Below are 22,330 nucleotides of genomic sequence, written 5' to 3'. Positions count from 1 at the left end.
TTAACAATTCACAGAAAAATATTGATTGTCTCGGCCTTTTCCTCGTGATGACAATATGGCTGCCACAGCCCTGAATAGCAAGTCCATACAACAGAATCTCAAGCAAGAAGGAAGATGATGGGCAAAAAAGGCTATTCACCCTCCACAGTCAGGGAAGAAATTTCTCCCAGAAGTCTCCCCAGGGGACTTCCTCTTGTGCGGGATTGGCTGGACTTGAGTCACATGCCTACCCTAGGACCAATCACCGGTAACGAGGAACGGGAGTGTCACAGGTGGTTTTATCTACTTGCGGTTAGTTAGCCCCTGAGGCTAGGCCCATTGCTGCTGTCACGAAACCAGGGCTCAGTAAGCGTGACAGTGAGCAGAAGACCAGCAGTGTCTGTCATAGCTAGTACCCCCGTCCCGTCACTGTCTAATGTGGAAAACCAACGTAAGCCAAGTCGTCAAGAAAGCCATGGAGGTCCACTTTGCAAAGGAATGATGACAGCATCCCTTCTAGAAATTTAACCTAAAATTAATTAAAACTAAATAAAATTTTAAGTCTAGCTCCTTAGTCACACTAGCCCATTTCAAATGCTCAACAGCGACCTGTGGTTACTGCACTGGACAGGGACGTCTCCATCAGCACAGAAGGGTCTATCGGTGAGCCTGCTTCTCCAGCGGCCTCCGCCAGTGAGCGAAGAGAGGCTTCCCCTAAAGCTACGAGGTGAAGGCTTCACTGTCCCCCAATGCCAGGCCACTGTCACAGGCCTTCACTCAGCACAACGGGAGGCTGGTGAGCTGAGCAGCCTCCAAGCCAGTGACCACAGGAGCCTTCCCACCTGCCAGGGTCCCCTTGAAGGCACAGGTCTGGGCGTGAAACCCCTTTCCATTCCAACTGAGTCCTTGATTCATCTCTCTCTAGCCAGAGAGATGCTGGTGGGGAGGTGGACTGGGCAGGTGATGTTATCCGAAGATTAATATTGAATACACCAGGCTCCTTGCATGCAGTGATCATGAAGTCACCCACTGCCCATATCCCCCAGACACGCACACTTAGCCAGAGACTAAGGGCTGCAGAATGTGCACAGAAAGAGATGTGCAGGTGTGAGGGCAGGGAGCCACGGTGAGCGCTGGCCCTCAGGTTCATGCTGCAGGCACAGCTGACCTTGTATTTCATCATCTGTAAAGGGGGGGTTGTTCTGAGCCTTGGCAGAGCAACGGGGACGCCTCCCACGGTAACCACCCTTTGGTCCCCTCTGACCTCGAGGGGCCTGACTGGTAAGGGTGCCTGGTTGGGTGATGTTGGTACTATCCATGGGGAGGTAGAGTCTTTAATCAGCTCTTAGAGACCACGGCCACTTCCTGGCCACCCTGGGTCAGCGCCATGCTCCTGAGAGGCTGGAGCCTGGGAGTGCTGCGCAGGCTCTGACTTGCTCGGACCAGGCAGATGTTAAAGGAGAACCACGTGGAGTGGCTTCAAGGTCACGACCATATGTCCTCACAGCACGGGTCAGCTGCCGATCCCCTCCCTGCTCTGCGGAGACTCAGATGCTGCCAGATCCCCACGAAGCCACCTCGAGGCCATGGGCGGGGTGGCAGGTACCGACACCCTTTCCGAGTTTGCCTGCTGAGGCTGTGTTTTGCCGACATCACCTCGGGCTGAAGGTGTGGACACGCTGTTCCTGCTCGGGAGAGCTCGTCGCTACTCCTGGGTCCGAGCAGAGCTGGTCCGCCCCGTTGCACACGGGCTCTTGCAGCGGTTCCTCCCGGGGCCTCTGCCAGGTGCCCCTCGATGGGTGGGAGGGGGTGGGCTGGGGTAGGATGTCTCCGGCACAAGGTGAGTATAGGTGTCTGCTGCTGGAGGATTGCCCCCTGCTTTTCCGGCGGTGACGGCCTCTCACAAAGGATCTCCTTCGTCCCTCCCCAGAAGAGGAGAAGAGGAAACACAAGAAGAAGCACCTGGTGCAGAGCCCCAGTTCCTACTTCATGGCTGTGAAATGCCCAGGATGCTATAAAATCACCACCATCTTTAGCCGTGCACCAAGGGTAGTTTTGCGTGCTGGCTGCTCCACTGGCCTCTGTCAGCCTGCAGGAGGGGAAGCAAGGCCTACAGAAGGATGCCCCTTCGGAAGGAGGCAGCACTAAAAGTACCCTGAATCCAGGTGAGTAGGGAACCATCCCAATGAACACATTTTGGATACAAAAAAAAAAAGGATTGCCCCTGCCCCCCAACTCCCTCAGCCAGGACAGACGTGCCCTGGGGGGCCTACCCACCTCTTCTCCTAACACCAGGTGTTGGTACAGTAGGGGCAGGAGCCAGGGCCTGTGGCTCCCAGCATTTCCTCCCAGTGTGTTTAACAAACCTTCATCACACCCCTAAAGTTCAGGTAACACTGACACACTTGACCCGCCCCCCCCATGAACACCAGCTGTCACAGGGATTAGCATTCCCAGCGCCCCGAAGGGAAGGGAGCCAGCCCTGGCCAGGTAGATGGGTAGATGATGAAGGGGGAGAGAATGTCCCACCCCAAAGTGTGACCCTTTGATGTGTGCATTATTTTGAGCTGAAGGCCTTCAAGACCTAGCAGACTGGGGAGGGGGGTACTTTTTACCTCCTCCTTCACTGCCTGAAAGAATTTAGACAGGGGGCATGTTATCAGCAAGACAGCCCTTAACAGAGATAGCATTCTTTCATCGGAAACAAATCTGCGTGGCGGGAGCGGGAGGGGGAGGGGAGGGTTGAAGGAAGAAGGAGAAAGACAGAGAGGCAAGCGGAGAAAGGAGATGCCAGCAACTAGACCAAGACTCGTCCCTGTTTTCCGAGTCAGCACTTCTCTGCCATTCTTCCTACCAAGTTCTGCTTGAGAGAACACGAGAAGCAGATTGCTTCAGAAACCCTAGTTGCACGTCTTGTACCTTGTGCTGTGGTGGGGAGGGGGGGGGGAGAGAACAAGGCTCCAGAGAATCAGAAAGCAGACCCCGGGCCTCCCCACGGGCGGGCGCAGAGTCCGGCGAAGGCGCCGGCCTTCCTGCTGCCGAGAAGAGCTCCCAGCAAAGAGTCCGGCCCTGGTTTTGCTGCACCAGCTTCTGTGCTGAAACAGATACTTTTTAATCTACCCAAATGTGGGCAAGTTCTTCGTGCCTCCTTTTTTATCATCTGAAGACGGGGATAAGAAGGGATGGGACTTATCTCGTGGGGTGGCTGAGAACACGTGCAGAGTGCTCAGCACGTGTTAGATGCGCAGTGAGAAAAGATCACTGAAATCGGTGCATCTTGTCCACGGTTTCTCCGTCCGTCCGTGCAAACACTGAGACGTTCACGAGCACTGAACGCGACTTTGCCCGCCGCATTCACCGGCGGCTGCGTTTCCCCACGGCTCTCAGCACAGGGGCTGCTGCACAGCAGGCATGGACACCGTTGTTGAGGGGGTGGGTGAGGAGACCCCTCTCTCCTTCCCCCTTCCAGGCCCTTCATCCGTCTCTTCCTCCGTCTTCCTTCCCCGCTTCCTTCCTTCCATCCTAGAAAGGCAGTCAAGTACAGTAGCTTAACTCCAAGGTTTTGCTTTCAACTGTGCTAAAATATGTGACGTCATCTAAACTTACCACACGAACCATTTTAAGCGGACAGTTCAGCGGCACTGGGTACACTCCCACTGTTGTGCAACCATCCCCGCCAGCCACCTCCGGAGCTGTCGCATCTCCCCGAACAGGAACTCTGCGCCCACTGAGTAATAACTCCCTGTTCTCCCCTCTCCCGGGCCCGAACAGCCACGGGTCTGTGCTCCGCCTCTCTGAATCCGGCTACTCTAGCTACCTGGTGCGAGTGGAATCGTACAGCGTGTGTCCTTTTTGTGACTTAGCCCACGGGGTTTGGAATCACAAACTCTGTGTGAGCCTGAGCAGCGTAACCTTCCTGAGCCTCCACTTCCTCATCGGTAAAATGACTATAAAAATAGTACCTGTGCCATAGGGTTGTGGTAGGGTTTAGATGAGATTAAAAAAAAAAGACATCCCAGTTTCACTTTTTATCTTTATTGAACACCAGAGAAATCAGAAAAGGCCTTTTTGTCTTACAGTATTTTCTAGGGCATGGACAGAGAGAAGGGGAGTTCTTGGTATATGGCCTGTTTTTTTTGTAAAGGTCTTTGTAGTTTCCTGTTTATTTAGTGCCTGAACCTTTGCCATGTAAATAATGCAGGCAGAGATAAACCTCGCTGGCCCTGGACTCTGACCTTTGCTCAACACCCGCCCCCTGTCCGATCCGTCCTCCATCCCAGCACTGGAAAGTCTGGAATCACTGACCTGCACATCAGAACCAGAAAAGAAAGAGACGGAGCAGGTGGGTTTTAGACAAGGCTCGTGAGAGAGGACGAAAATGACAGCAGCTCTGAAAGTTCTTCCCCCATTAGCTGCTCTGTCTTCCTGTCTTCCTCCAAGAGGTGACTTCAGTGGGGTCAAGCCCCTTTCCATTCACTTCACAGGATTCCCACCAGCTTGTCAGCCTCTGAACCAATGGCCACCCAGCCTGTGCATGGCTGGCCCTGCCTTAGGCAAGCACCCAGCGAGTTAGTCCTGCTCCCTCACTGTGGCCGAGCACGCCCACAGCATCCACCTGCCGCCCCGTGGCAGCATTTCCTCCACCTGCGGTTCCAAGGAGAGGCTCTGGGTGGTGAAACTCCACGTCCTTTTTAAATGCCCGATAGTTCAGCTGGAAATCAAAACCCAAGTTCAATGGTGTTTCTCTTCCATTCTTTGAAAATATTATTCAATTCTTTTCTAAAGTCCGGTGTTGCTGTTAAGAGATCTCAAGTCAGTCTAATATTTTTTGTGTTCCTTCCTCGGCCCCTGCCAGCCAGCTGCCGGGAATGCAGACGTGACACTTAGTAAATAGGGGCTGAGTGGCTGACTCATTGAGCTGCAGCTGGAGCGCAACCTCGATGCCAGCTCAGGGCCTCTTGCTTCAACGCTCCGGCTTTTCCCACCCAAGTGTCTGCATCTCCGTCCTGGGCAAAGTCGGTACGTAAAATGGCAAGAGGCCATATCCACCAGACCCCAACAAGTGTACGGAGTCCTTCTCCCAAACACTGGCTAAAGCAACGGCTGGATGGTCAGACTTCGGGCAGCACTCCTTGTGCACCTTGGAATCCTCACTGCTTGCACACAGTGGGTGCCCACACAAGGTTTGTTTTATTTGGATGGACATACAAACTCTCCAAGAAGAGATGGTTCAGCACAGTTTCAGGGGGCAGGACACAGGGTAGCCAGAAGAGCAGATTGGGGGTGTTATGCCAAAGGTGAGAGCTGAGTGCTCACAGGTTCTTGGCCTAAAGGGCCTTCGGTCTACACCGTCTAACGGAGAGGAAGCAGAGAGTCTGGACCATCGCTGTCCAAGGGCGCAGCCTCGGACCACACGCAGCTATGTACATGTAATTTAAATAAAATATAAAGCTCAGTTCCTCAGGTGCACTGGCCAGATTTCAAGTGCTCAGTAACAGCCACACGTGGCTAGTGGACACTGCGGGGGACAGTGCAGATAATATAAAACACTTCCATCCGCAGAATGGACCCTTAGCATTGAAGGGGATGCATTCCCACTTCTGACCTGGCCTGCTGACACCCTCCTGTCCCCTCCCTTCCCCCAGCAGAGAGATCAGAGCGCCTTAGTGTCCCTTGTCTGTCCCCAGACCCTCTGCCCCATAGGGAGCAGCACCCTCTGCCTTCTTGGCTATACCCTGCCGGTAGTTAAGTATTTGTTGAAAAACATAATAAGCCCTTAATGTGTTTTTGTTAAATGCTGAAGGCCCCAAACCTGAGTTAACCGACAGAAGTAACAGAAGAAACCCCTGCCTCCTCGCTTTGCTCACCTGCTCACCGCCTTCTCAGGTGCCCACACAGTCAGGGGCAGGCCCTGGCTCTGAAGTTCCTCTCCCCAAACCACACACACTTCTCAGACATCTGCGCCAGGTCTCGGAACGACCTGACTTGTGAGGTATATTTGTTCACATGGTGATTTTCTGTCTTCCTCCCCCTTTTGCTGCCCTACACCTCCTGGGTGCTCAGTAAGTAATGGATGGATGGACGGACGGACGGACGGACGCACGGCTCAGACAAGAGCCCCCCCAACACACACACACACACACACACACACACACAAGCACCGTGGAAGCTGCCCCCCTTAGAGGGCTGGGGGAGAAAGCCCCTGCCCCCCGCCCAGCAACCGGCTGGAGCGTGGAGAGCCCGGCTTGCACGCTCGGGGTATGGCCCGACGCAGCCCTCGGGGGCGTGTCCTCCCCGGGCCGGGCGCCACCGCCAGGACAGTCCAGCAGCGGCGGCTGAAGTGCGGCGGCTGGGCTGCGGCGGCTGCAGAGGACTAGCCCCAGAGAGCATGAACCGCGAGCTGGAACGGCTAGCGGCCCAGCCCGCGCTCCTGGGGGAGCCTCCCTTCCAAGAGCTGGTGGAGGCGGCGGGCGGACGCGGGCAGGTGTTGCTGGTGGGCGAGCTGTGGGAGCGCGAGCAGAGCCGCGCACTGCTGCGGGACTTCGCCCGGACCGTGTTCCCGACCGAGCAAGGCGCGGGCAAGCCAGGCAACGTGGTGGCCGAGGGCGCTGGGCCCGGCGCTCCCAGGGCTCCGCTGGCGCCCAGGACGGCGAGGGCGCGCGCTATCCACTCGCCGCTCGTCTTCGTGCTGTGCCGCGCAACCTCGCTGGCCGCCAGGGAGCCGCGGCGCCGCCTGCGGGAGATGCTGAGGGATGTGCGTGACCGGCGGGCGGCCGGCGCGGCGCTGGTTGGGGTACTGGTGGCTGAGGCCGGGCCCGAGGACGCGGTGGCGCCGGCGTTGCGACGCTTGGAGGCTCTGCTACGCACAGTGTTCGGCAGCCAGGTAGGGGGACCGGTGCAGGCGGCGGCCTACAGCCCCAGCCACCCAGCCTCCAGCCTGGCGGTCCAGGCAGCTGCTAGCAGGGCACTGCAAGACGCCGGTCCCGCGCGACCAGGTGAGGGGGCGCGAGGTGGACGGTGGCGGGGGAAGGCCCCCAGGTTGCAACTCTTTAGCTCCCCTCTTTGTGGTGCACCGAGGCAAACGGGCCCCGAAAGGGGAGGTGCCTACATTGAGCCTCCCAGCTAGCTTGGAGTAGGCCCGGGGCCAGGGGTCGAGTCTGTCCAGAGAGGATCCTGAGTGCCTGGGAGACAGGGGCTTAGGAAAGCCGAGGGAATAAACAACAGAGTTGGACTCTGCTGGTCCAAGATCTGGGAGCTGGGGGGAGTTGGGAAGGGGGAGGAGATGGGAAAGACCTGGGTTGTGCAAGTTTCAAAGCGGAATTAGGACCGAAATGGGACAGGGGGGAGCCGCTTGGAGGTGCCAGAGGCTCCCAGGACGCTGCGCAGCTGGGGATGCGAAGGTGGAGGAAGCGCCAGTGTGTGAGCGCAGGCGGCTCCTAGGAAGAAGGGAAGGGACAGATGCCGGGCCTTGGAGGTGTGGGGCAAGGGGGTGAGGAACTACGGGCACAGAATTTTCTAGTCCCTCTTGGCCACCCACCCTGGTTGCGCGGCCCCTGCTGTGTCTCCCGCCCTTCGCTTCGCACTCTCCCGAAGTGTGGGGAGGAGAGTGAGGGTCTTTTTCTGCTGCCGTAGTCAGCGGGGTCAGAATCTCCTCCATCCTGGCGCACAAGGGTTTTCCAGGAGCCTTTCGGTATCCTCGGGTTAAAATACGGGCAGGAAGTCTGGCGGATCTGGCAAAGCTGGAAGATGCGGGGGGGGCGCAGGCTTTGCATTCCCTGCTCCCCTCTCCCCCGCCGCCAACCTGCTCCTCTCCAAGCCCTCCAGCCTTTCCTTTCAGCCTCCGCCAGGCCAAGCCTTCTTGTGAAGGCAGAGGCTGGGCTTGGCCTCCCGGGGCGCTGCTGTGTCAATCAACCCAGACATGCCACCCTCGCAGGGGGGCCTTTTCCAGCAAGGAGCCTCGGTGTGACAGACGTACCTGCCAGCCTGGCCTGCCTGGGGGAAGGCCATCCTTCTCAGCTGTAGAGCCTGCCCTAACCTTTGCCCCCTCCCCCGCCGCCCCCTCCCCACTGGGGCTCAAAACCCCTTTCCACTGCCTCTGTGGAAAATTTGAAAGCCCAGACCTGCGTGCTGAAAGACACAGGGCATGTCCTGAGATGGACTGTCCTTCCGACTGTTGATGCCAGCGGGCTCACTGACCTGGCCCCTTGGGGGACAGTTTTCTACCCCACCGACAGCTGGTGCTTAGAAAATTCTCTGAGCCCTTGGTGTCTTAACCCTTTCCCATTCCCAAGGAATAGCTTTTAATTCCCCAGAGCCAAGCTTGCTCTGACCTGCTAAGCTTTTGGGCACACATGCAGTTGCCTGGGATGGACAGCTTTTTCTTTCATTCCGCCTCTTCACCGGACCAATCACATCGAATCCTTCAGAGCTGGACTTCCTCCTCCAGGAAGCCTTCCCTGACCCCCCTTACTCCTTTGCAAGGTCAAAAGCAAAATCCCCAAATCCACCTCTGCTCTCTAATCTCTTACCACATGGGGGTTTTTTTGTGTCACTTTCCCTTGTGAGTTTATTCACAACTATAGTCCCATTTCCCAGCACCTGCCTGGCATGCAGAATCCTTGTTTAGAGTCTAACACAAGAAATTTTTACGCTTTGCATGTGAATCGATCTCTACTGCGTTAAACTCATTTCTGCTTTTATTTAAAAAAAAAAAGACATACTAAACCATATGAAACCTTTCCTTGATGACTAAGTGCCGTGAGTGTAATTATACCTGGTTGTCCACTAATTTCTTCCAGGCTTTTGCAGTGGGCAGCACCACCCATGCATTCACATTGCTAAGGTTCTGCTAGCAACTGCACCTGGCTTTTTAGTCTCCCAACCCCCTTCCTCACGGCCTCATGGTTATTCTGATACTTTTAGGCTGCCTGCCTCCGGGCATGCCCTTTTACCCAGTTTATGCCTAATCCAGCTGCCTTTAGGTTGAAAAACTAAGAATCCGGTCTTGTTAGAACTGAGTGCAAATTAGGAGTAAATAAGCCCCAAGTAAAGAAAAACAAACAAGGCTTGCTGTGTTTGGCTGCCTGCAGTCTTTTTTTTTTAAAAACTCTGTTGCAGTTACCTTATTCCAGGATGGTCGGGGCTCTCAGGAAACTAGAATCAACATATGAGTGTTCTGTGCGTGATTATCAACAGAAGATTAGGTCTATTCATGTTAAGAACTAGTTTGAACTAAAACTCGGGGAAGTGACTGCTCCTTCAGTGTTTGTTTTTTAGTGTTTAATGTTTTCTTTCGTGCTATGTAATTGTCATTCATTTCATGTCCTTCTCTCCCTGTCCCTTCCCCAACATGGTACCCACACCACAGGGTGTTTGTGAGGATGAAACAGTGTAGTCCGTATAAATATAAAAAGCAATCCTTTTCTTCTTGTTTTTTTTTTAAGCACAAAAACTCCACCCCCTTTTGCAAATCAGAATCTTTGTTTTGAATCGGGCAGCAGCTGAAACTAGGGCAGGGGACGGTCAAAGCCCTGGGTTTGCTGAACAGAAAATCTCCCAGTCAGTCGAGCACCATCTGACCTGCTGTCTCGGGCACCCTGTGTTCCTTCTAGCGGAAGGAGCCTGGGAGAGACCCGGCCTCCCGGCACTGCTGGCGTGCTTCTCCTGGGGCCCCTGGAGCCGGAGGAAGGACCCATATGCCACCTCCCCCAGTGGCCCAGCTCACGGTGAGTGTGTTGTCTTCCTGGCCTCCTGGCCCCCGAGAGCCAGGTGCTTGGGATTATGGGAGCCGTCACGTGCACAGGGGCCTCAGGGAGAGAGGGGCCTAACGTCCAGGGAGCACTGGCCATGTGTGCAGGGTGCGGTGCCCCTGTACAGGCTCGGTCAGCAGGGCTCTAGCCCCAGGAGCCTCCACCTAGGGAAGGCGGTGTGGGCAGGGCTGACACTCAGGTGTAGGCCATGTGCATGGTGAGGCACAGGGAGCCAGACGCATGGTCTCACAGAGCAAGTGACATGGGAGTGGGCATCGGGGGATTTTCTTAGGCAGAAATAAGATCTGAGGAGGGGGCATCACGAACAAAGGCTTGCCAGCAAGCAAAATGTCGTGCTCAGAAAGGGGACCGCTGTCGAGAGTGTCAGGGGTGCGGAAGGAGACTGGTGAGGGCCGAGGCTGAAGCGGAGAGGTGGCACCGAATGGGGACCCCGACCTGAGTCTCGGGGATAGTGAGCCCCTGGCAGTTTCTGAGCAAGGGTGCGGAGACGAAGGGTGAGTTTAGAGATGTGACTGGACTCTAGGAACAGAGAGCCACCAGGAGCAGAGCCCAGCTAGGAGGGCACTGCACAGTCCCAGGAGGGGCATCAAGCGGCCTGGACCCGAGGGGAATGTGTCAGAGTGGAGAGGAGGGAGCTCGCCAGCCCAGGAGCCGTTTCTGGGGCAGAGCCGTCGGGCTGCCAAGTGGAGGCGAGGGAGAAGGAAACGGGAAAGACAGCGGGGCCCACAGAGGCACTCCGCAGGCTGTGCTGTGGCCTAGTCGTCTGCTGCCTGCCCACGAGGATCCGTTCCAAGAAATGCCTGGTCAGGAGATTTCGTCCCGGTGCGAACGTCGTGGGGTGCACTCACACCCCCGGGGGGTCTGGCCCGCTGCTCCCCTGGGCTGAGTGGGGCGGCCTGTTGCTCCTGGGCTCCGAGACGGGACTGCACATTTCTGCACAAAACAACACGAGATTAAATCAAGCACCGGAGCAAATGGTGCAAGTAGGAGGAGTATCGTCTAAAACAGGGGTGTCAAACTCATGTTCACTGGGCGGGGGGGGTCACATCAGCCTCAAGGCTGCCTCCAAAGGGCAGAATGTAATTTTAGGACTGTGTAGATGTAACTACTCCTTAACTGTTAGGGAGTTGAAATTGCATTCGGCCCTTTGAAGGCAACCGCAAGGCTGATGTGGCCCCCACTGAAAGTGAGTTGGACGCCCCTGGTCTAAAATGACAAAAAGTGCAGTAGATATGAGAACCAGTAAGGCGGCCCTCTGTCACCATTACCGAGCACTGTGCGCTGTGCGTTCTGGAACTCGCGGCACCTTTGTACGACTGGCAGCCAGCAGGTGTGCTTGCACCCACGCCCCCACAGGGCCACGGGGACTTTGCAGCTCCATGATGCTCTCTCTCGTGGGACCACCATCTATATGCTGGTCCATCGCTGACCGAAATGTCCTAATGGGGCGCGTGACTGTCCTCAGGGGAGCAGGTTGTAGCCAGTGGCATGTGTGTGCCCCCACCCCCAAAGTGTGCTGGACAGCAGAGCTTTTAAATAGAAACAGTGGGTAGTGCTTTAAAATGAACTTCCATGGTGTCCCTTTTATTTAAAAAAAATCATTAGTTGATGTTACTTACCAGTGTTCTATTGCTGAGGAACAAGTTACCACCAGTTTAGCAGCTTCAAACAGCACCCCTCTGTTCCCTCACCCTTGCGAGGGTCAGGAGTTGGGCCCAGCTAAGCGAGGCCTTCTGTCCGGGGCCTCGCGAAGCTGCCTCGGGCTGGGCGGGGCTGCGTGTCTTTCTGGGGCCTGGATCCTCCTCCAAGCTCACGCGGTTGTTGGCGGGATTCATTTGTTTGCCGCTGAGGGACCAAGGTCCCTGCCATCTCCCCGGCTGTCCCCTCCGAGAAGCCCCGCAGTTCCCTCCTCCCACAGGCAGCTGCTCCTGCAGTGGGCGGGGACTCTCCAGGCTCCTCCTACAAGTAACCATCACAGGAGTGGCCTCCTCACCTTTGAGCGCAGGTGCCCAGATCAAGGGAGGGACTGTCCTGTCATAGACCCAGAGGTCGCCCCCCACTCAAGGGAGGGGGTTATGCAGGATGAGAACCCCAACGGGTGGGAATTTTTGAGGCCTTCTTAGAGTTCTGCCTATCACAGTTGAAAATTCAACAACTACAAATGAAGGAACACAAATATTAAAAAATTATTCACCTAATTCCATCAGTCAATGGTTAATACACACCCATGTTTGGGGTAGACCATTCCGGCCCTCTATCTGGGAACCTATACTTCTTGTACTATTTAAATTTTAATAAATTTACTTCTATATTGTGTATGAATCATCTGCATCAGATAGTTGATATTCTTAATTGCGAACATGTTAACTGCAACCTCTCCGTCATCATTTTGGATGTATCTGCCAACTAAAGGAAAATAAATCAAAGGGACAAAATAATATCATGTAAATCTTAACTTTCCTTTGCAGCATATTACACATCGCTTAATCTCCTACAGAACTGAGTGTATTGCAATGCAAATCGCATTAACAGACTCTACACATGCATTTATAATATGGGGAATAACATGGAATCATACCAACATTGATACACACGTTTTTGGAATCTGCTTCCTTCACCAGTAGAGTATCGTGAGGGTGCAGTGTCCCATGGCAGTAATTACATGTCAACAGCGTCTTTCACCCTTTTTTTTTTTGAGGTGATTATAGATTCACACACACCTTAAGAAATCACCCAGAGAGATCCTGCGTACACTTCACCCGGTTTTCCCCAATGGTCACATCTTTCAAAACTGTAGGATACTATCACCGCCGGACATTGGCATTCAAACAATCCACAGATCTTACTCAGATTCCCCCAATTGTACTGGCACGCCCGTGTGTGTGTGTGTGTGTGTGTGTGTGTGTAGTTCCATGGAACTTTAGACATCGTTCTGAGCGCCTGAATCCCACGGTGTGGGTGAGCCGCTCCGTGCACCCGGTCCCTCCGTTGGACTTGGAATCAGCTGGGACGTAACTGATCTCAGGGAAAGAAACTGGCTCGAACTAGCGTGAGCAGCAAGGGCTTCGTTACCTCCCCTGAAAGAACGTGGGGGTGAGTTCGGCGTCAGGGCCAGGGGCCGGGTGATCCAGGGGCACCCGGCAGGGACTCGGGTTCCTCTCTCCTGTCTGCGGGGCCGTCCCCCTGTTGTCCCACCCTTGCTCTGGCAGCGGGGCGGCTGCAGCATCTACCCCAGTCACTCCTAGTGATTTCCTCAGGACAACATCCTGCAAGTGGAATTGCTGGGTCAGAGGGTATGTGTATTTTTAAGGCTTTTGATATACACGTTGTTGTTGTTGTCTACGTAGATAGTCACTGGAGCCTGTGTCCTCCCTTCCGTTCCCAGCCTACTTGCTGAGAAACCCCATCTTCTGATCAGGGGATCCCCGCTCTTGTGTTCCAGGTCACTTGCAGGACCCCGAGGAGGAGCTGGCGCTGACGGTCATACTTCCCAACGGAGACTGTGAAGACCCTGGAAAGGCGTCTGGGGCCTGCCATGGAGCTGTCCACGCTCCCCCAGCTCCCCCCGAGCCTGCTGGGGACTCCAGATGAAGGCTGCGCCCCTGGGCCACCCCAGCTCCGACCTGCAGGCTGGGGGCTAGCTCCTCGTCACTGAGTCCTTGGGCCTCCGTGTTGACAGTGGGGTGGCCATCACTAGGGAGACCCCACCTTCTGGGGGGCTGCCGCATGGTCAGATTCCCAGTCAGGCAGCGGGACTTACGAAGCGAAGCCGGACCTACGAAAACAGACCATCTGAGAACCTGCCCCCCACCTCATATTTGGTCACGCTGGTCAGAGTGAAGTGGTTTCTTCGCTCTGTGCCTTGGTTTCTCTGTGCCACTGAGAAGGAGGGTGGTCTACTTGGAGGCCCTGTGGCGCAGTGGCATCCCAGGGTTGCGTGCATGAGCATCCATCATTCCAGGTGTGGCTGGAAAAAACCCTGGACCAGAAGTCATCAGATTGAGGGGGCAGGGAGTCTTGGACCAGTCACTCAACCAGTGGCCAGGCTACCTGCCCCCTGGAAGCACTAGAAGTGTGTGTGTGTGTGTGTGTGTGTGTGTGTGTGTGTGTGTATTGGCAGGGTCACTGGGACTGTGGTGTGCCCCTGGCATGTAGCAGGCATCTCACATTATGTAGGACAAACTCCAGCAGCACAGAACTGTTGTTCTGCTCAAAATGCCCATCATGGCACCTTTGAGAAACTCTGAATGAACCCATCTCTTCTCCCCGTCAAACCCTAGGAAGAGTCCCCTAGAGCAGAGAGGGTTGGGCTTCCTGGGACCTTTGCTCCTGAGCAAGCCGGAATAGAGACCCCACTGCCACCTGGGCCGGAGGGGCCGGAGTCAGGATGCTCCGTGTGCTGCTGGCCCGGGACGGAAATGGCCTTACACCCCCGTGAGAAGAAAGGGCTCTCTTTCTTCCTCATGGTGACAGCGACTTTCTGGGCCGAGTCCTTGGGAATAAGGGTGCTGGGAACTGCCCACAGCACCAAACAGAAGGGAGAGTGGGTTGTGGATTAAGACCATCGGGCATAAGGCTTGCTCTCAATCTCAGGCCCTAACCCAAGGTCAAAGCCGAGCCAGCCCGAAAGTGCTGAGGGCCTGAATCTTTTCATTCTCTGTCTGTGAGCTGGACAAGGTCAGCGATGTCCCCTTAAAAGCCAGCAGGGCCATCTGCTTGCTCAGAGGGAATTCTTCATCGCCTCCCCTGTCTTCCTCGCCTGCCCCTGGAGGGAGCCAGTCTTTGGAATGGCCAGGATGGCTCTCGATCTTGCCGCGCAAGCAGCTACGCTCACTCCCTCGTGCAGCAGACGTACGGTTGTGCCTACTGTTTGCCAGGCATCCTGCCAGGTGCTACGTACCCTCCTTATTTCTGCTCTCTCTGTGACGGTGCCAAAATGTGGAACGGGAACCTCCTGTGGCTGGGGGTCGGGGGGTGATCTTAACGAGGACCCCTTTTTTCTCTACAACGGGCAGCCTGATCCCTATCGGCATAAAGGCAGGCAGGACGCCACCTTATCTGCAGCGCACAGCAGCCTGAGTCATTTTAATCACGTGAAGCTGTCGCACCGGTAGGAGGGCCCAGCTGGCTTCCTTCTGCACAAGAATGAACGCAATGGGTTACTGCTGATGTTGTTTATGGGGGGGCGGGGGGACTGGTATCATTGAAGCTGCTCTATTTTTTTCTATTGATCCATTAATCTCTTGGTAATGATTTGAATAGAATTTCATTATTTGGTAGGGGGAGGGGGCTTTTCTTAAGTTAGAAAATCATCTAAGGCAGAAGTCACGGGGAAGCAGCTTCTTCTATGTTTAAAAACTTAGGAGTTCATTGTCGATATCTGAAACCTAGGAGATTGCACATAAAAAAAAAGCTTGGTTTCTGGGTGGAGGATGGGGCGGGCCATCATCCCCACTTTGCTGTAGTGCCACCCCGTACACGCGGGCCCCTCTCCCATGCCCATCCCCCCCACTGCACTTGACTTATTAGTGACCCCTGCCGGGTCCTGGTCCTGGTGGGCATTTGAGTGCGCAAGCCTCTGGTATAGAGGGTGGTTTACACACTTTTTCATTACCCTCAGTGTTTCCTGTGAATGGGCGAAGCGAGAAGGTCTTTCTTGACTAAGGTTTAGGTTCTGCCCCCGACTGATAGAGACGGGACTGAGGTCCGTCCCGGCCCACCTTGGCTTCCGTGAGGCATGGCCAAGGTACGCGCCAGGCTTTCAGGACCCGTCTGGTCGCTCTTTTCCAGCAGACGGAAGAGTTAGGTGCCAGGAGGGACCTTGGCGGTGGGTCTCCCTTCCAAGGACGATTACCAGGTCTGAGAGTGGGCACCCCAAGCTAGGTGAGTGGGGCCAGCAGCCGTGGGCGCAGGGCCTCCGGTGGGGTTGTAGTCCGGCTTTGTGGGCACTCATCTTTCTCACGTGGCAGTTGTATTGCTTCTGACCTGAGTTGGTAATTCCTTAGATCTCGTAAAGCCAGACAGCACCTCGCTGCTGCCTGAGCGAAACAGAACGGGTCCTCCCCTTTATTCCCTGGAGGTGCTCCTCATGGGAGCCCCGGGGAGCCAGGCATCTGGGCAACTGGGGGGAACCTGTGAAACAGTTTGTCCTGAGAGTCCCCTGGTCCCGCCCTGAGTGACATCTCTCCACAAATGTATTGGCTGGGGTGGGAAAGGGAATATTTAAAGAGGCTGTTGAAGAGGTAGGATTTAGCTTGGCGTTTAACACTCACGTTGCACGAGACAAAGTAGCCCTAACGGAGTCTCAGAGAGACTTTTACAACGAGTGTGCCGCACTTCCTGTCCTCTCAGAGCGTTTGTCTCCGGGACCCACCACGCAAGGGAGGTTCCTAGGTTGTCGAGCCCAGACCAAGGCAAACCTGCAGAGGAGCCCAGGGCTGAGACCCCCCCAGCTGTGACCTCCACAAGCCCCTCCTACCCCAGACAGAGAGCCGGGGCCCAGCGTCACTGGGAAAGGTGGGCGACAGCCACATTAACTCGGATTAGCAGGCTGTACCTCGGAGCGCAGCAGAACCACCCTGCGGCCTGGCTCCCGGGGGTCCAGAGGCCCCCGTGCGCTTTGTCCTGTTAGGGCAGCAAGCAGAGCCAGCGCCATAGGGGAAGCCACTTGTTTGTACCCAAGGGTGGCACCACCCTTCCTGGCCTGGTTTTGTGTTTTAGTGAATCAGGGGCTGAGGTGGACATGGAATTTGGCCTGGGCAGCCTGCCCCTCGTACAACCTTGGAGTGTAAGGGAGATGGGGTACGAGGCAGGGTGGACACAGCCTGGGTCCTGTAGGAGTCCCTCAGATGCCTTTGGCCCCCCAGTCTGCGCCCTCTGGTTGCGTTATGTGTGGGCTGCCTCGTTGGGAGCAGAGACAGAGCCTCCCCCACGGGGACAGCGACCCAGGCTGGGCACTGGAGTCACTGCAGAGCCAGGGGTTGGGGGACACCCTGTGTGGCTTTCTCCTCAACCTCCCCAGCCCCAGCCAGGGCGCCTGCTGCACATGCAGACCCAACCTGCCTGTCCCTTGACGGGTGAAACTCAGAGACCCTCAGGCAGCAGTTCAGACCGTGCGTCCTAGGTCAGCCTTGCTGTCTTGCACCGCAGCGTACTTGGAGGAACTAGGCGCTTGGCTTAGTCCTTGTGACCGAGCCCTCATTTGAGTCCTGGTGGGAGAAACTGGGGCTCCTTCTCTCTTTCACTGGCTACCGAGCTCTTCTCAGTAGCCAGGGTGCTGCCCCGGCTCGTTACCCCAACCCCAGACGCCTCTCAGCCCCACCACCTCCCCCCCCAGGGACACCGCCCGCTCCAGCAGTCCTGGCTGCCGAGACAGCCACTCCGGTCCCTTGCTCCCTGACAGGAGTGGGTCTCACCTCCAGCCTCCGTGCCTGGTCTGGTCTGGGCACGTGTCTGCACCAAAGAGAAGGCAGGACAGAGAAGCAGGCCAGAGGGCCAGGCCCGAGTGGGAGGCCAGAGGGAACACAGCCTCGGGTGGGTCTAGACCGGCCCTGCCCGAGAGAAGTCTAGTGTCAGGCACCTGTAGCTTCCGATGTTCGAGTAACCACATTGGAAAAAACAAAAAGAAACAGGTGAAATTAATTTTAGTAACATTTTATTTAGCTCACTATGTCCAATATAATATCATTTCATCTGTAAATATTTTAAAAATTTAATGAGACATTTGCATCTTTGAAATCCTGTGAGAATTGACACCTACAGCCCAAGTCGGAGACTCGATTTTTATCTCAAATACTTGGCCTGTCCTTACATTTTGTTAAATTTCCAGTTAAATTCACATCCTAGATCCATTTCAGATATACTTAAAAGTTTTCCTATAACTTAATCGGGTATCAGTCTTTAGTTTGCAATGAAATAAAACTAAATTTAAAATGATTTCCTGGGCTGCATTAGCCACATTTCAAGTGCTCCATAGCCCCCATGGCTAGTGGCGAGGGGATGGGACAGTGACCTGCCCTGGGGGTTCATTGTGGCACCTCCCACCCCTGGCCACTTACCCAGAACCAGCTGGTCATCCCAGACCCTGGGCAAGGGGACACCAGTGGTTTCCAGGATCGACTCATTCAGGGCAGCCTTTCAGTCGCCTGAGACGGGAGTGCCCTTCCTGGACACCATCCTTGGAGGGAGGAAAGCCTGCGTCTCCGATGGCTTCCTCGGGGCTCTTCGTGCCTCAGTTCACCCGACCAGTTCCAGCCTTGGCCAGGCGTTTCCCCCCTCCAAGCACCCACCCGCGGGAGGCAGGCCCGTGTCACCGGGAGGATGCACTTCACACTGCTGCTCCCGAGAAAAAACGCTTTTGCTCTGCAAGCACGTGGCACCCACGAGTGCTGCACGTGAAGCAAGCACCAGCCTCAGGGCCAGTCCCGGTGACAACAGCTCTGAGGCTCATGGAGCACTGCGCTACGCCAGACCCTTGAAGAGAGCACGTCTCCTCACGGCTCTCTTGCCGGGGAGGTGGACCCGCCCCCTCTGTGACAGGCCTCGGGTCACCACACGGCCACCGCGCTGCTCAGTGGCAGAGCGGGGATTTCAACTGCGTCTGCTGGCTCTGATGCCTGCTCTTTCCACCTCATCGCGCTGTGGTTCAAAAAGCAATCAAGCCCGATTCCAAGCAGTTGGTCTGAGCCTTTGTAAGACCTAGGATTTAAATGCCAAGAGGCTAGGAGTTCGGCTGGGCGTGGGAGGGGGTGACAAAGCACATGCCACTTCCCTAGTTCCTTGCCGTCTGCAGAGCACTCTGCCCACTAGAGGGCGCCGCGCGGAGGTATGATGCTCTAGCAAAGCGCAGTAGTGAATCCTGTCCAAGGTGCGCTCACAGGCAGAGAAAGCGCGTGCTGGCGGTTCCCTCCCTTCACCCTCGCACAGGCCCCCCGCCAACCCCCGCCAACCCCATACCGCTAGAGCCCACAGCTGTCCTCGTCTGGGCTCTAAGACGTTTCACGTCGCTCCTAAAATTGGAAGGAGGTAGTTGTGTATAAACAGAGCACTCAGTAAGAATTCTTCCTGTGATTTTACTATGTCCTAAATCTTCTCTGAAAATAAACAGAGCTTGTTTAGAGCACAGGTGGCAAACACAAGGCCCACGGGCAGAATCCGGCCCTCCGCCTTGTTTTATCCAGCCTGGCACCTTGTTTCTACCCTGGCAGCAGCGCCGAGCTCCTTGCCCCTAGCTAAGGCATAGTTACATTTATACAGTCCTAAAGTTACATTCAGCCCTTTGAAGGCAACCACGAGGCTGATGTGGCCTCCGGTGAAAATGAGTTTGACACCCCTGTTCTAGAGTCTTGGAGAGGGCTGGAGTTTCAGAAACATAGGTCTGAGTTCTAGCCTTGTGTCAAGAACTAATTGACCCTGTGTTCATCCATTCATCCAACGAACATTTATTGAGCACTTACCATGTGCCTGACGCTGCTAGTTACTATAGGGGACACTGAGATGAATAAGATGTGGCCCTGCCCTTGAATACTTCCTTGTTCAATTGGGACATGGGTAAATAGACATGAATATAGCTGTAGTGGGGAAAAGGCTGTAAGGGGAAATGCTGTGGAGTAGTCAAGGAAGGCTTCCTGGAGGAGGTGCTGCTTTAGTGGGACCCCAGACAGGTCATGTTAGACAGAGGTGAGGAGGAGAGAGCCTTGAAGAGCAGGTACCAAGGTCAGAGTCAATGTACATAGCCTCATGGCTGCTCTGGGAGTCACAAATGGTTCTGGATGGCTGGAGCACGGCATGCCAGGGCAGAGGGGTGAGGCATAAAGATGGAGGGTGAGCAGGGTTGGGTGAAAGCCCTGGAGGAGTTTGGAGGAGAGAGTCCTTCTCTTCCTCCTTTCTGCTAGTGCTTCCGGCTGGCTGTGACGAATGGACTGGAGAACTGTGAGGTAGTAGACAGGAAGCAGTCAAGGCTGTTGGAAGCTGTGGCACCTGGGAAAGAAGCAAGGGAAGCAACCAGTGAGCAAAGGAGTGACATGGGGACTGGGCTGGTGTGAGAGATAATGAGGAGACCAGACCTGGTGCAGACCAGGTGAAGGGTGCTCCCAGGGTCCTGCTTCAGTGGCTAATGGATGCCCTTCACCACACTGAGATCAAGGCAGGAGGCATGGACAAGTGTGTGCAGCTCTGAGGTTGTTAAGGAGCATCAGGCAGAGACAGATGTCTGGCAGGTGTGAGTCTAGTGCTCCAGAGAGAGGGCGAGGCTGCGGGGGGGTACATTTTAGGAGCCACCACCTTATCCAATGCAATTGAAAGCATCGCCCTCTCACAGGGAGAGCAGGGAGTGAGAAGACAGCTGTGGACAGACACACGGAAGAACGAGCTCAAGAACAGAGCCAAGATGGGGCTGAGGGTTTCAAGGAGCAGAGGCAGTGGTCCGAATTTAGTTTGGAAGAGGTCGCTCTGATTAGAGCATGCAGAACGGGATGGAGAGGCAGGAGGCACGGGCAGGGCCAGCCGTCCAGGCAGGAGAGCAGCATCCCTGAGTTTCCGTGGCAATTCGCCATCCTGCTGAGCTGGCGCATCTGCTTTGCTCACCTCCATTACCTGTCAGCGTCTGTGATTCCTCTAGGAGTTTGGGGAACTTGAGAGTCTGTGCCAGGCATTGGCCCAAGTGCCTCTGTAAAATGATACTTCCAAATATTGGGTCTACTTAAAGGGGAGTGCCTTTCAACCCAAGCTGCACCGTTCAAACGTGTCTAATAATTATATTTAATATATTTTAACAATCATAGCTTAAGAATACTACTTTTTTAAAAAAATTCACACGTACCCTCAAATGTGTTATCAACCAAGTTTTAGTTTAACCACAAAAACGCTGGCTTGTGCCGCTAGGTTACCGTGTTTTGGGACATAAGCTTTAGTAATTGCTGTCCGATTAAAGTGAAAGGTGAGTGGCTTAAAGATGCCATCGTTTGCCACAAATATTTGTCAATGCTTTCTCAGTGCTATTGAAGTAAATTGGCTAGTGAGGCTGGTGTAACACTGCGCACGGCGACCACCACAGCCATTTCAAATTTCTGAAGACATATTAAACACCAAGAACCTGAACAGAGGAACCGGGCAGATGGAAAGCAAAAATGGAAGACTTGTTTTCCCCTTTGTAACACTTTTCAAAAAAAAGTGTATGTCTTTTTATCCTTACCATTTTTCAAACCGTGTCAACGTACAGTATTAACTATTCCAAATGGAAATACAAAACTTCCATTGTTCAACTTTATAATAAATAGTGGATTCCTTATTATAATAAAGGCATTTCTATGAGGATTTCTTTTGAAGACGGGCTCTGCTTTTTAAATTCTTTTTGATGAACACCTTTTAAAGAAAACGCTCTTTGCCACGTCCTTAACCCCCAAAGGTTTGGCTGGGAGGGAGCTACAGTGAGACCTCCCACGCAGCAGGTGGCGCTGCACGCACCGCTCGCACTTCCCCTCAATTCCCTTTTTCAGCAAAGGCGGGTGACGGTGGGGGGGGGCCTCTTTCTAGGGGTGGCTATTCTGAAGCCTGACCCCTGTGCAGAAGAGTGTCCCCCAAGATGTAGGAGTTCTGACCCCGAGGAGGGTTAAAGAAAACAGTAGAGCTCTCTGAGTATCCTTCCGCTCGGGCCAGGGCGGTGGTGGCGGCGCGGAAGACGCAGACCCGGGGAGAGCGCGTGCTGGGCGGCAGGCGGGTCGGTGGGCAGCCCCGGGTCGGGCAGGGTCCTGGGCGAGAAGTGAGCCGGCGGTCCGAGAAGGCGACTGACTGAGCAGCGCACCAGGGCAGTGAGGAGGCACGGCGGAGCCAGCGGGTCTCGAGCTGACAGATACACTGCGGCGCCGGGCGACGAGCGACCCGGCGGGCGAGTGCAAGGCGCAACCATGATCACTTCAGCCGGTGAGAGTGATCGCGGCGAGCTGCGAAAGGGAGGAGCCGCTACGCCGGCTTTTAGCTGAGTCAGGGCCGGTGACTGGGCACCTCCCGGCGGAGCGCCGGCCTAGGCGGCCGCTCGCCGCCCAAGGCCCCCTCCGGAGCCGGGGGTTGGCAGTGTGGCCGGGTCAGTGTGCGGGCCGCGCGACCCCCTCGGGCTCGGGGAAATCGCGTCCTGTCGCCCCCGTCGGCATCCGTCCCGCCACACCCCCGTGCCCCGACCCGAGGGGCTTCCTGGGCCCTTCTCCGACCCCGAGAGTCTTCCTTAATTCTAACCCCCCCGAAGCGGGCCGCGTGGGGCCGGCTGATCCCAGTCCTTACCAGCAGGTGGTTGGGATGGGACGACCCCCTCCCCTGTGCCGCCGGACGGTGAGGCGGTCTAGCTACCGTGCAGATTCTTGTGGACCTGCTTCAGCTCCGTTCTCCTTGGAGCGAAACGTGGAATTGGATTCGAGGCGGGTCGGTTCTGGGTCCACTGCAAGGGTGTTCGGTTACACAGCGGAGAAACTTGGTGTCCGAGAGGCGGGCTGTGGCGTTGGGAGGCCGGGCGCTCGGTAGAGAGCGTGCGGCATGGAAGGGGGATCTCACCGGTGCGCCGAGCAGTTCCGTGCACTTGCCTGGCCGTCGTG

General features: G+C 55.4%; 3 protein-coding genes across 3 annotated transcripts in view; all 3 read left to right on the top strand.

The window, feature by feature from the left end:
- Window positions 1-1,881: 1,881 nt before the first annotated feature.
- On the top strand, window positions 1,882-2,127 carry LOC123823248 (40S ribosomal protein S27-like; the record flags this gene model as incomplete). Its single annotated transcript, XM_045845796.1, has 1 exon — window positions 1,882-2,127. A coding segment is annotated over one exon (246 nt), but the record flags the coding sequence as incomplete, so codon positions are not given.
- Window positions 2,128-6,276: 4,149 nt separating this feature from the next.
- CUNH2orf72 (chromosome unknown C2orf72 homolog) lies at window positions 6,277-13,608 on the top strand. The gene is made up of 3 exons (XM_045845714.1): window positions 6,277-6,974; window positions 9,591-9,704; window positions 13,192-13,608. Exons 1-3 carry the CDS (start codon window positions 6,368-6,370, stop codon window positions 13,338-13,340), a joined length of 870 nt encoding a protein of 289 aa, XP_045701670.1. The 5' UTR covers window positions 6,277-6,367; the 3' UTR covers window positions 13,341-13,608.
- Window positions 13,609-21,472: 7,864 nt separating this feature from the next.
- PSMD1 (proteasome 26S subunit, non-ATPase 1) overlaps window positions 21,473-22,330 on the top strand; it is a 94,291-nt gene continuing 93,433 nt past the window's right edge. The window contains exon 1 of the mRNA XM_045845697.1: window positions 21,473-21,668. Within this exon, the coding sequence (XP_045701653.1) occupies window positions 21,653-21,668 (16 nt within the window). The 5' untranslated portion in view covers window positions 21,473-21,652. The remainder of the gene's footprint in view (window positions 21,669-22,330) is intronic.

Source organism: Phyllostomus hastatus, unplaced genomic scaffold (genome assembly GCF_019186645.2).
Source record: "Phyllostomus hastatus isolate PE091 unplaced genomic scaffold, TTU_PhHast_1.1 phas_contig_477, whole genome shotgun sequence".
Lineage (NCBI taxonomy): Eukaryota > Metazoa > Chordata > Mammalia > Chiroptera > Phyllostomidae > Phyllostomus > Phyllostomus hastatus.
This window is presented reverse-complemented; position numbering and strand designations above follow the sequence as displayed.

Bases quoted from the DNA above. Each gene is read 5' to 3' on its own strand.
- CUNH2orf72 (XM_045845714.1), top strand. From the start codon at position 6,368: ATGAACCGCGAGCTGGAACGGCTAGCGGCCCAGCCCGCGCTCCTGGGG. The intron at 6,975-9,590 runs GTGAGGGGGCGC...TGTTCCTTCTAG, and splicing joins CGCCGGTCCCGCGCGACCAG to CGGAAGGAGCCTGGGAGAGA. The intron at 9,705-13,191 runs GTGAGTGTGTTG...CTTGTGTTCCAG, and splicing joins CCCCAGTGGCCCAGCTCACG to GTCACTTGCAGGACCCCGAG.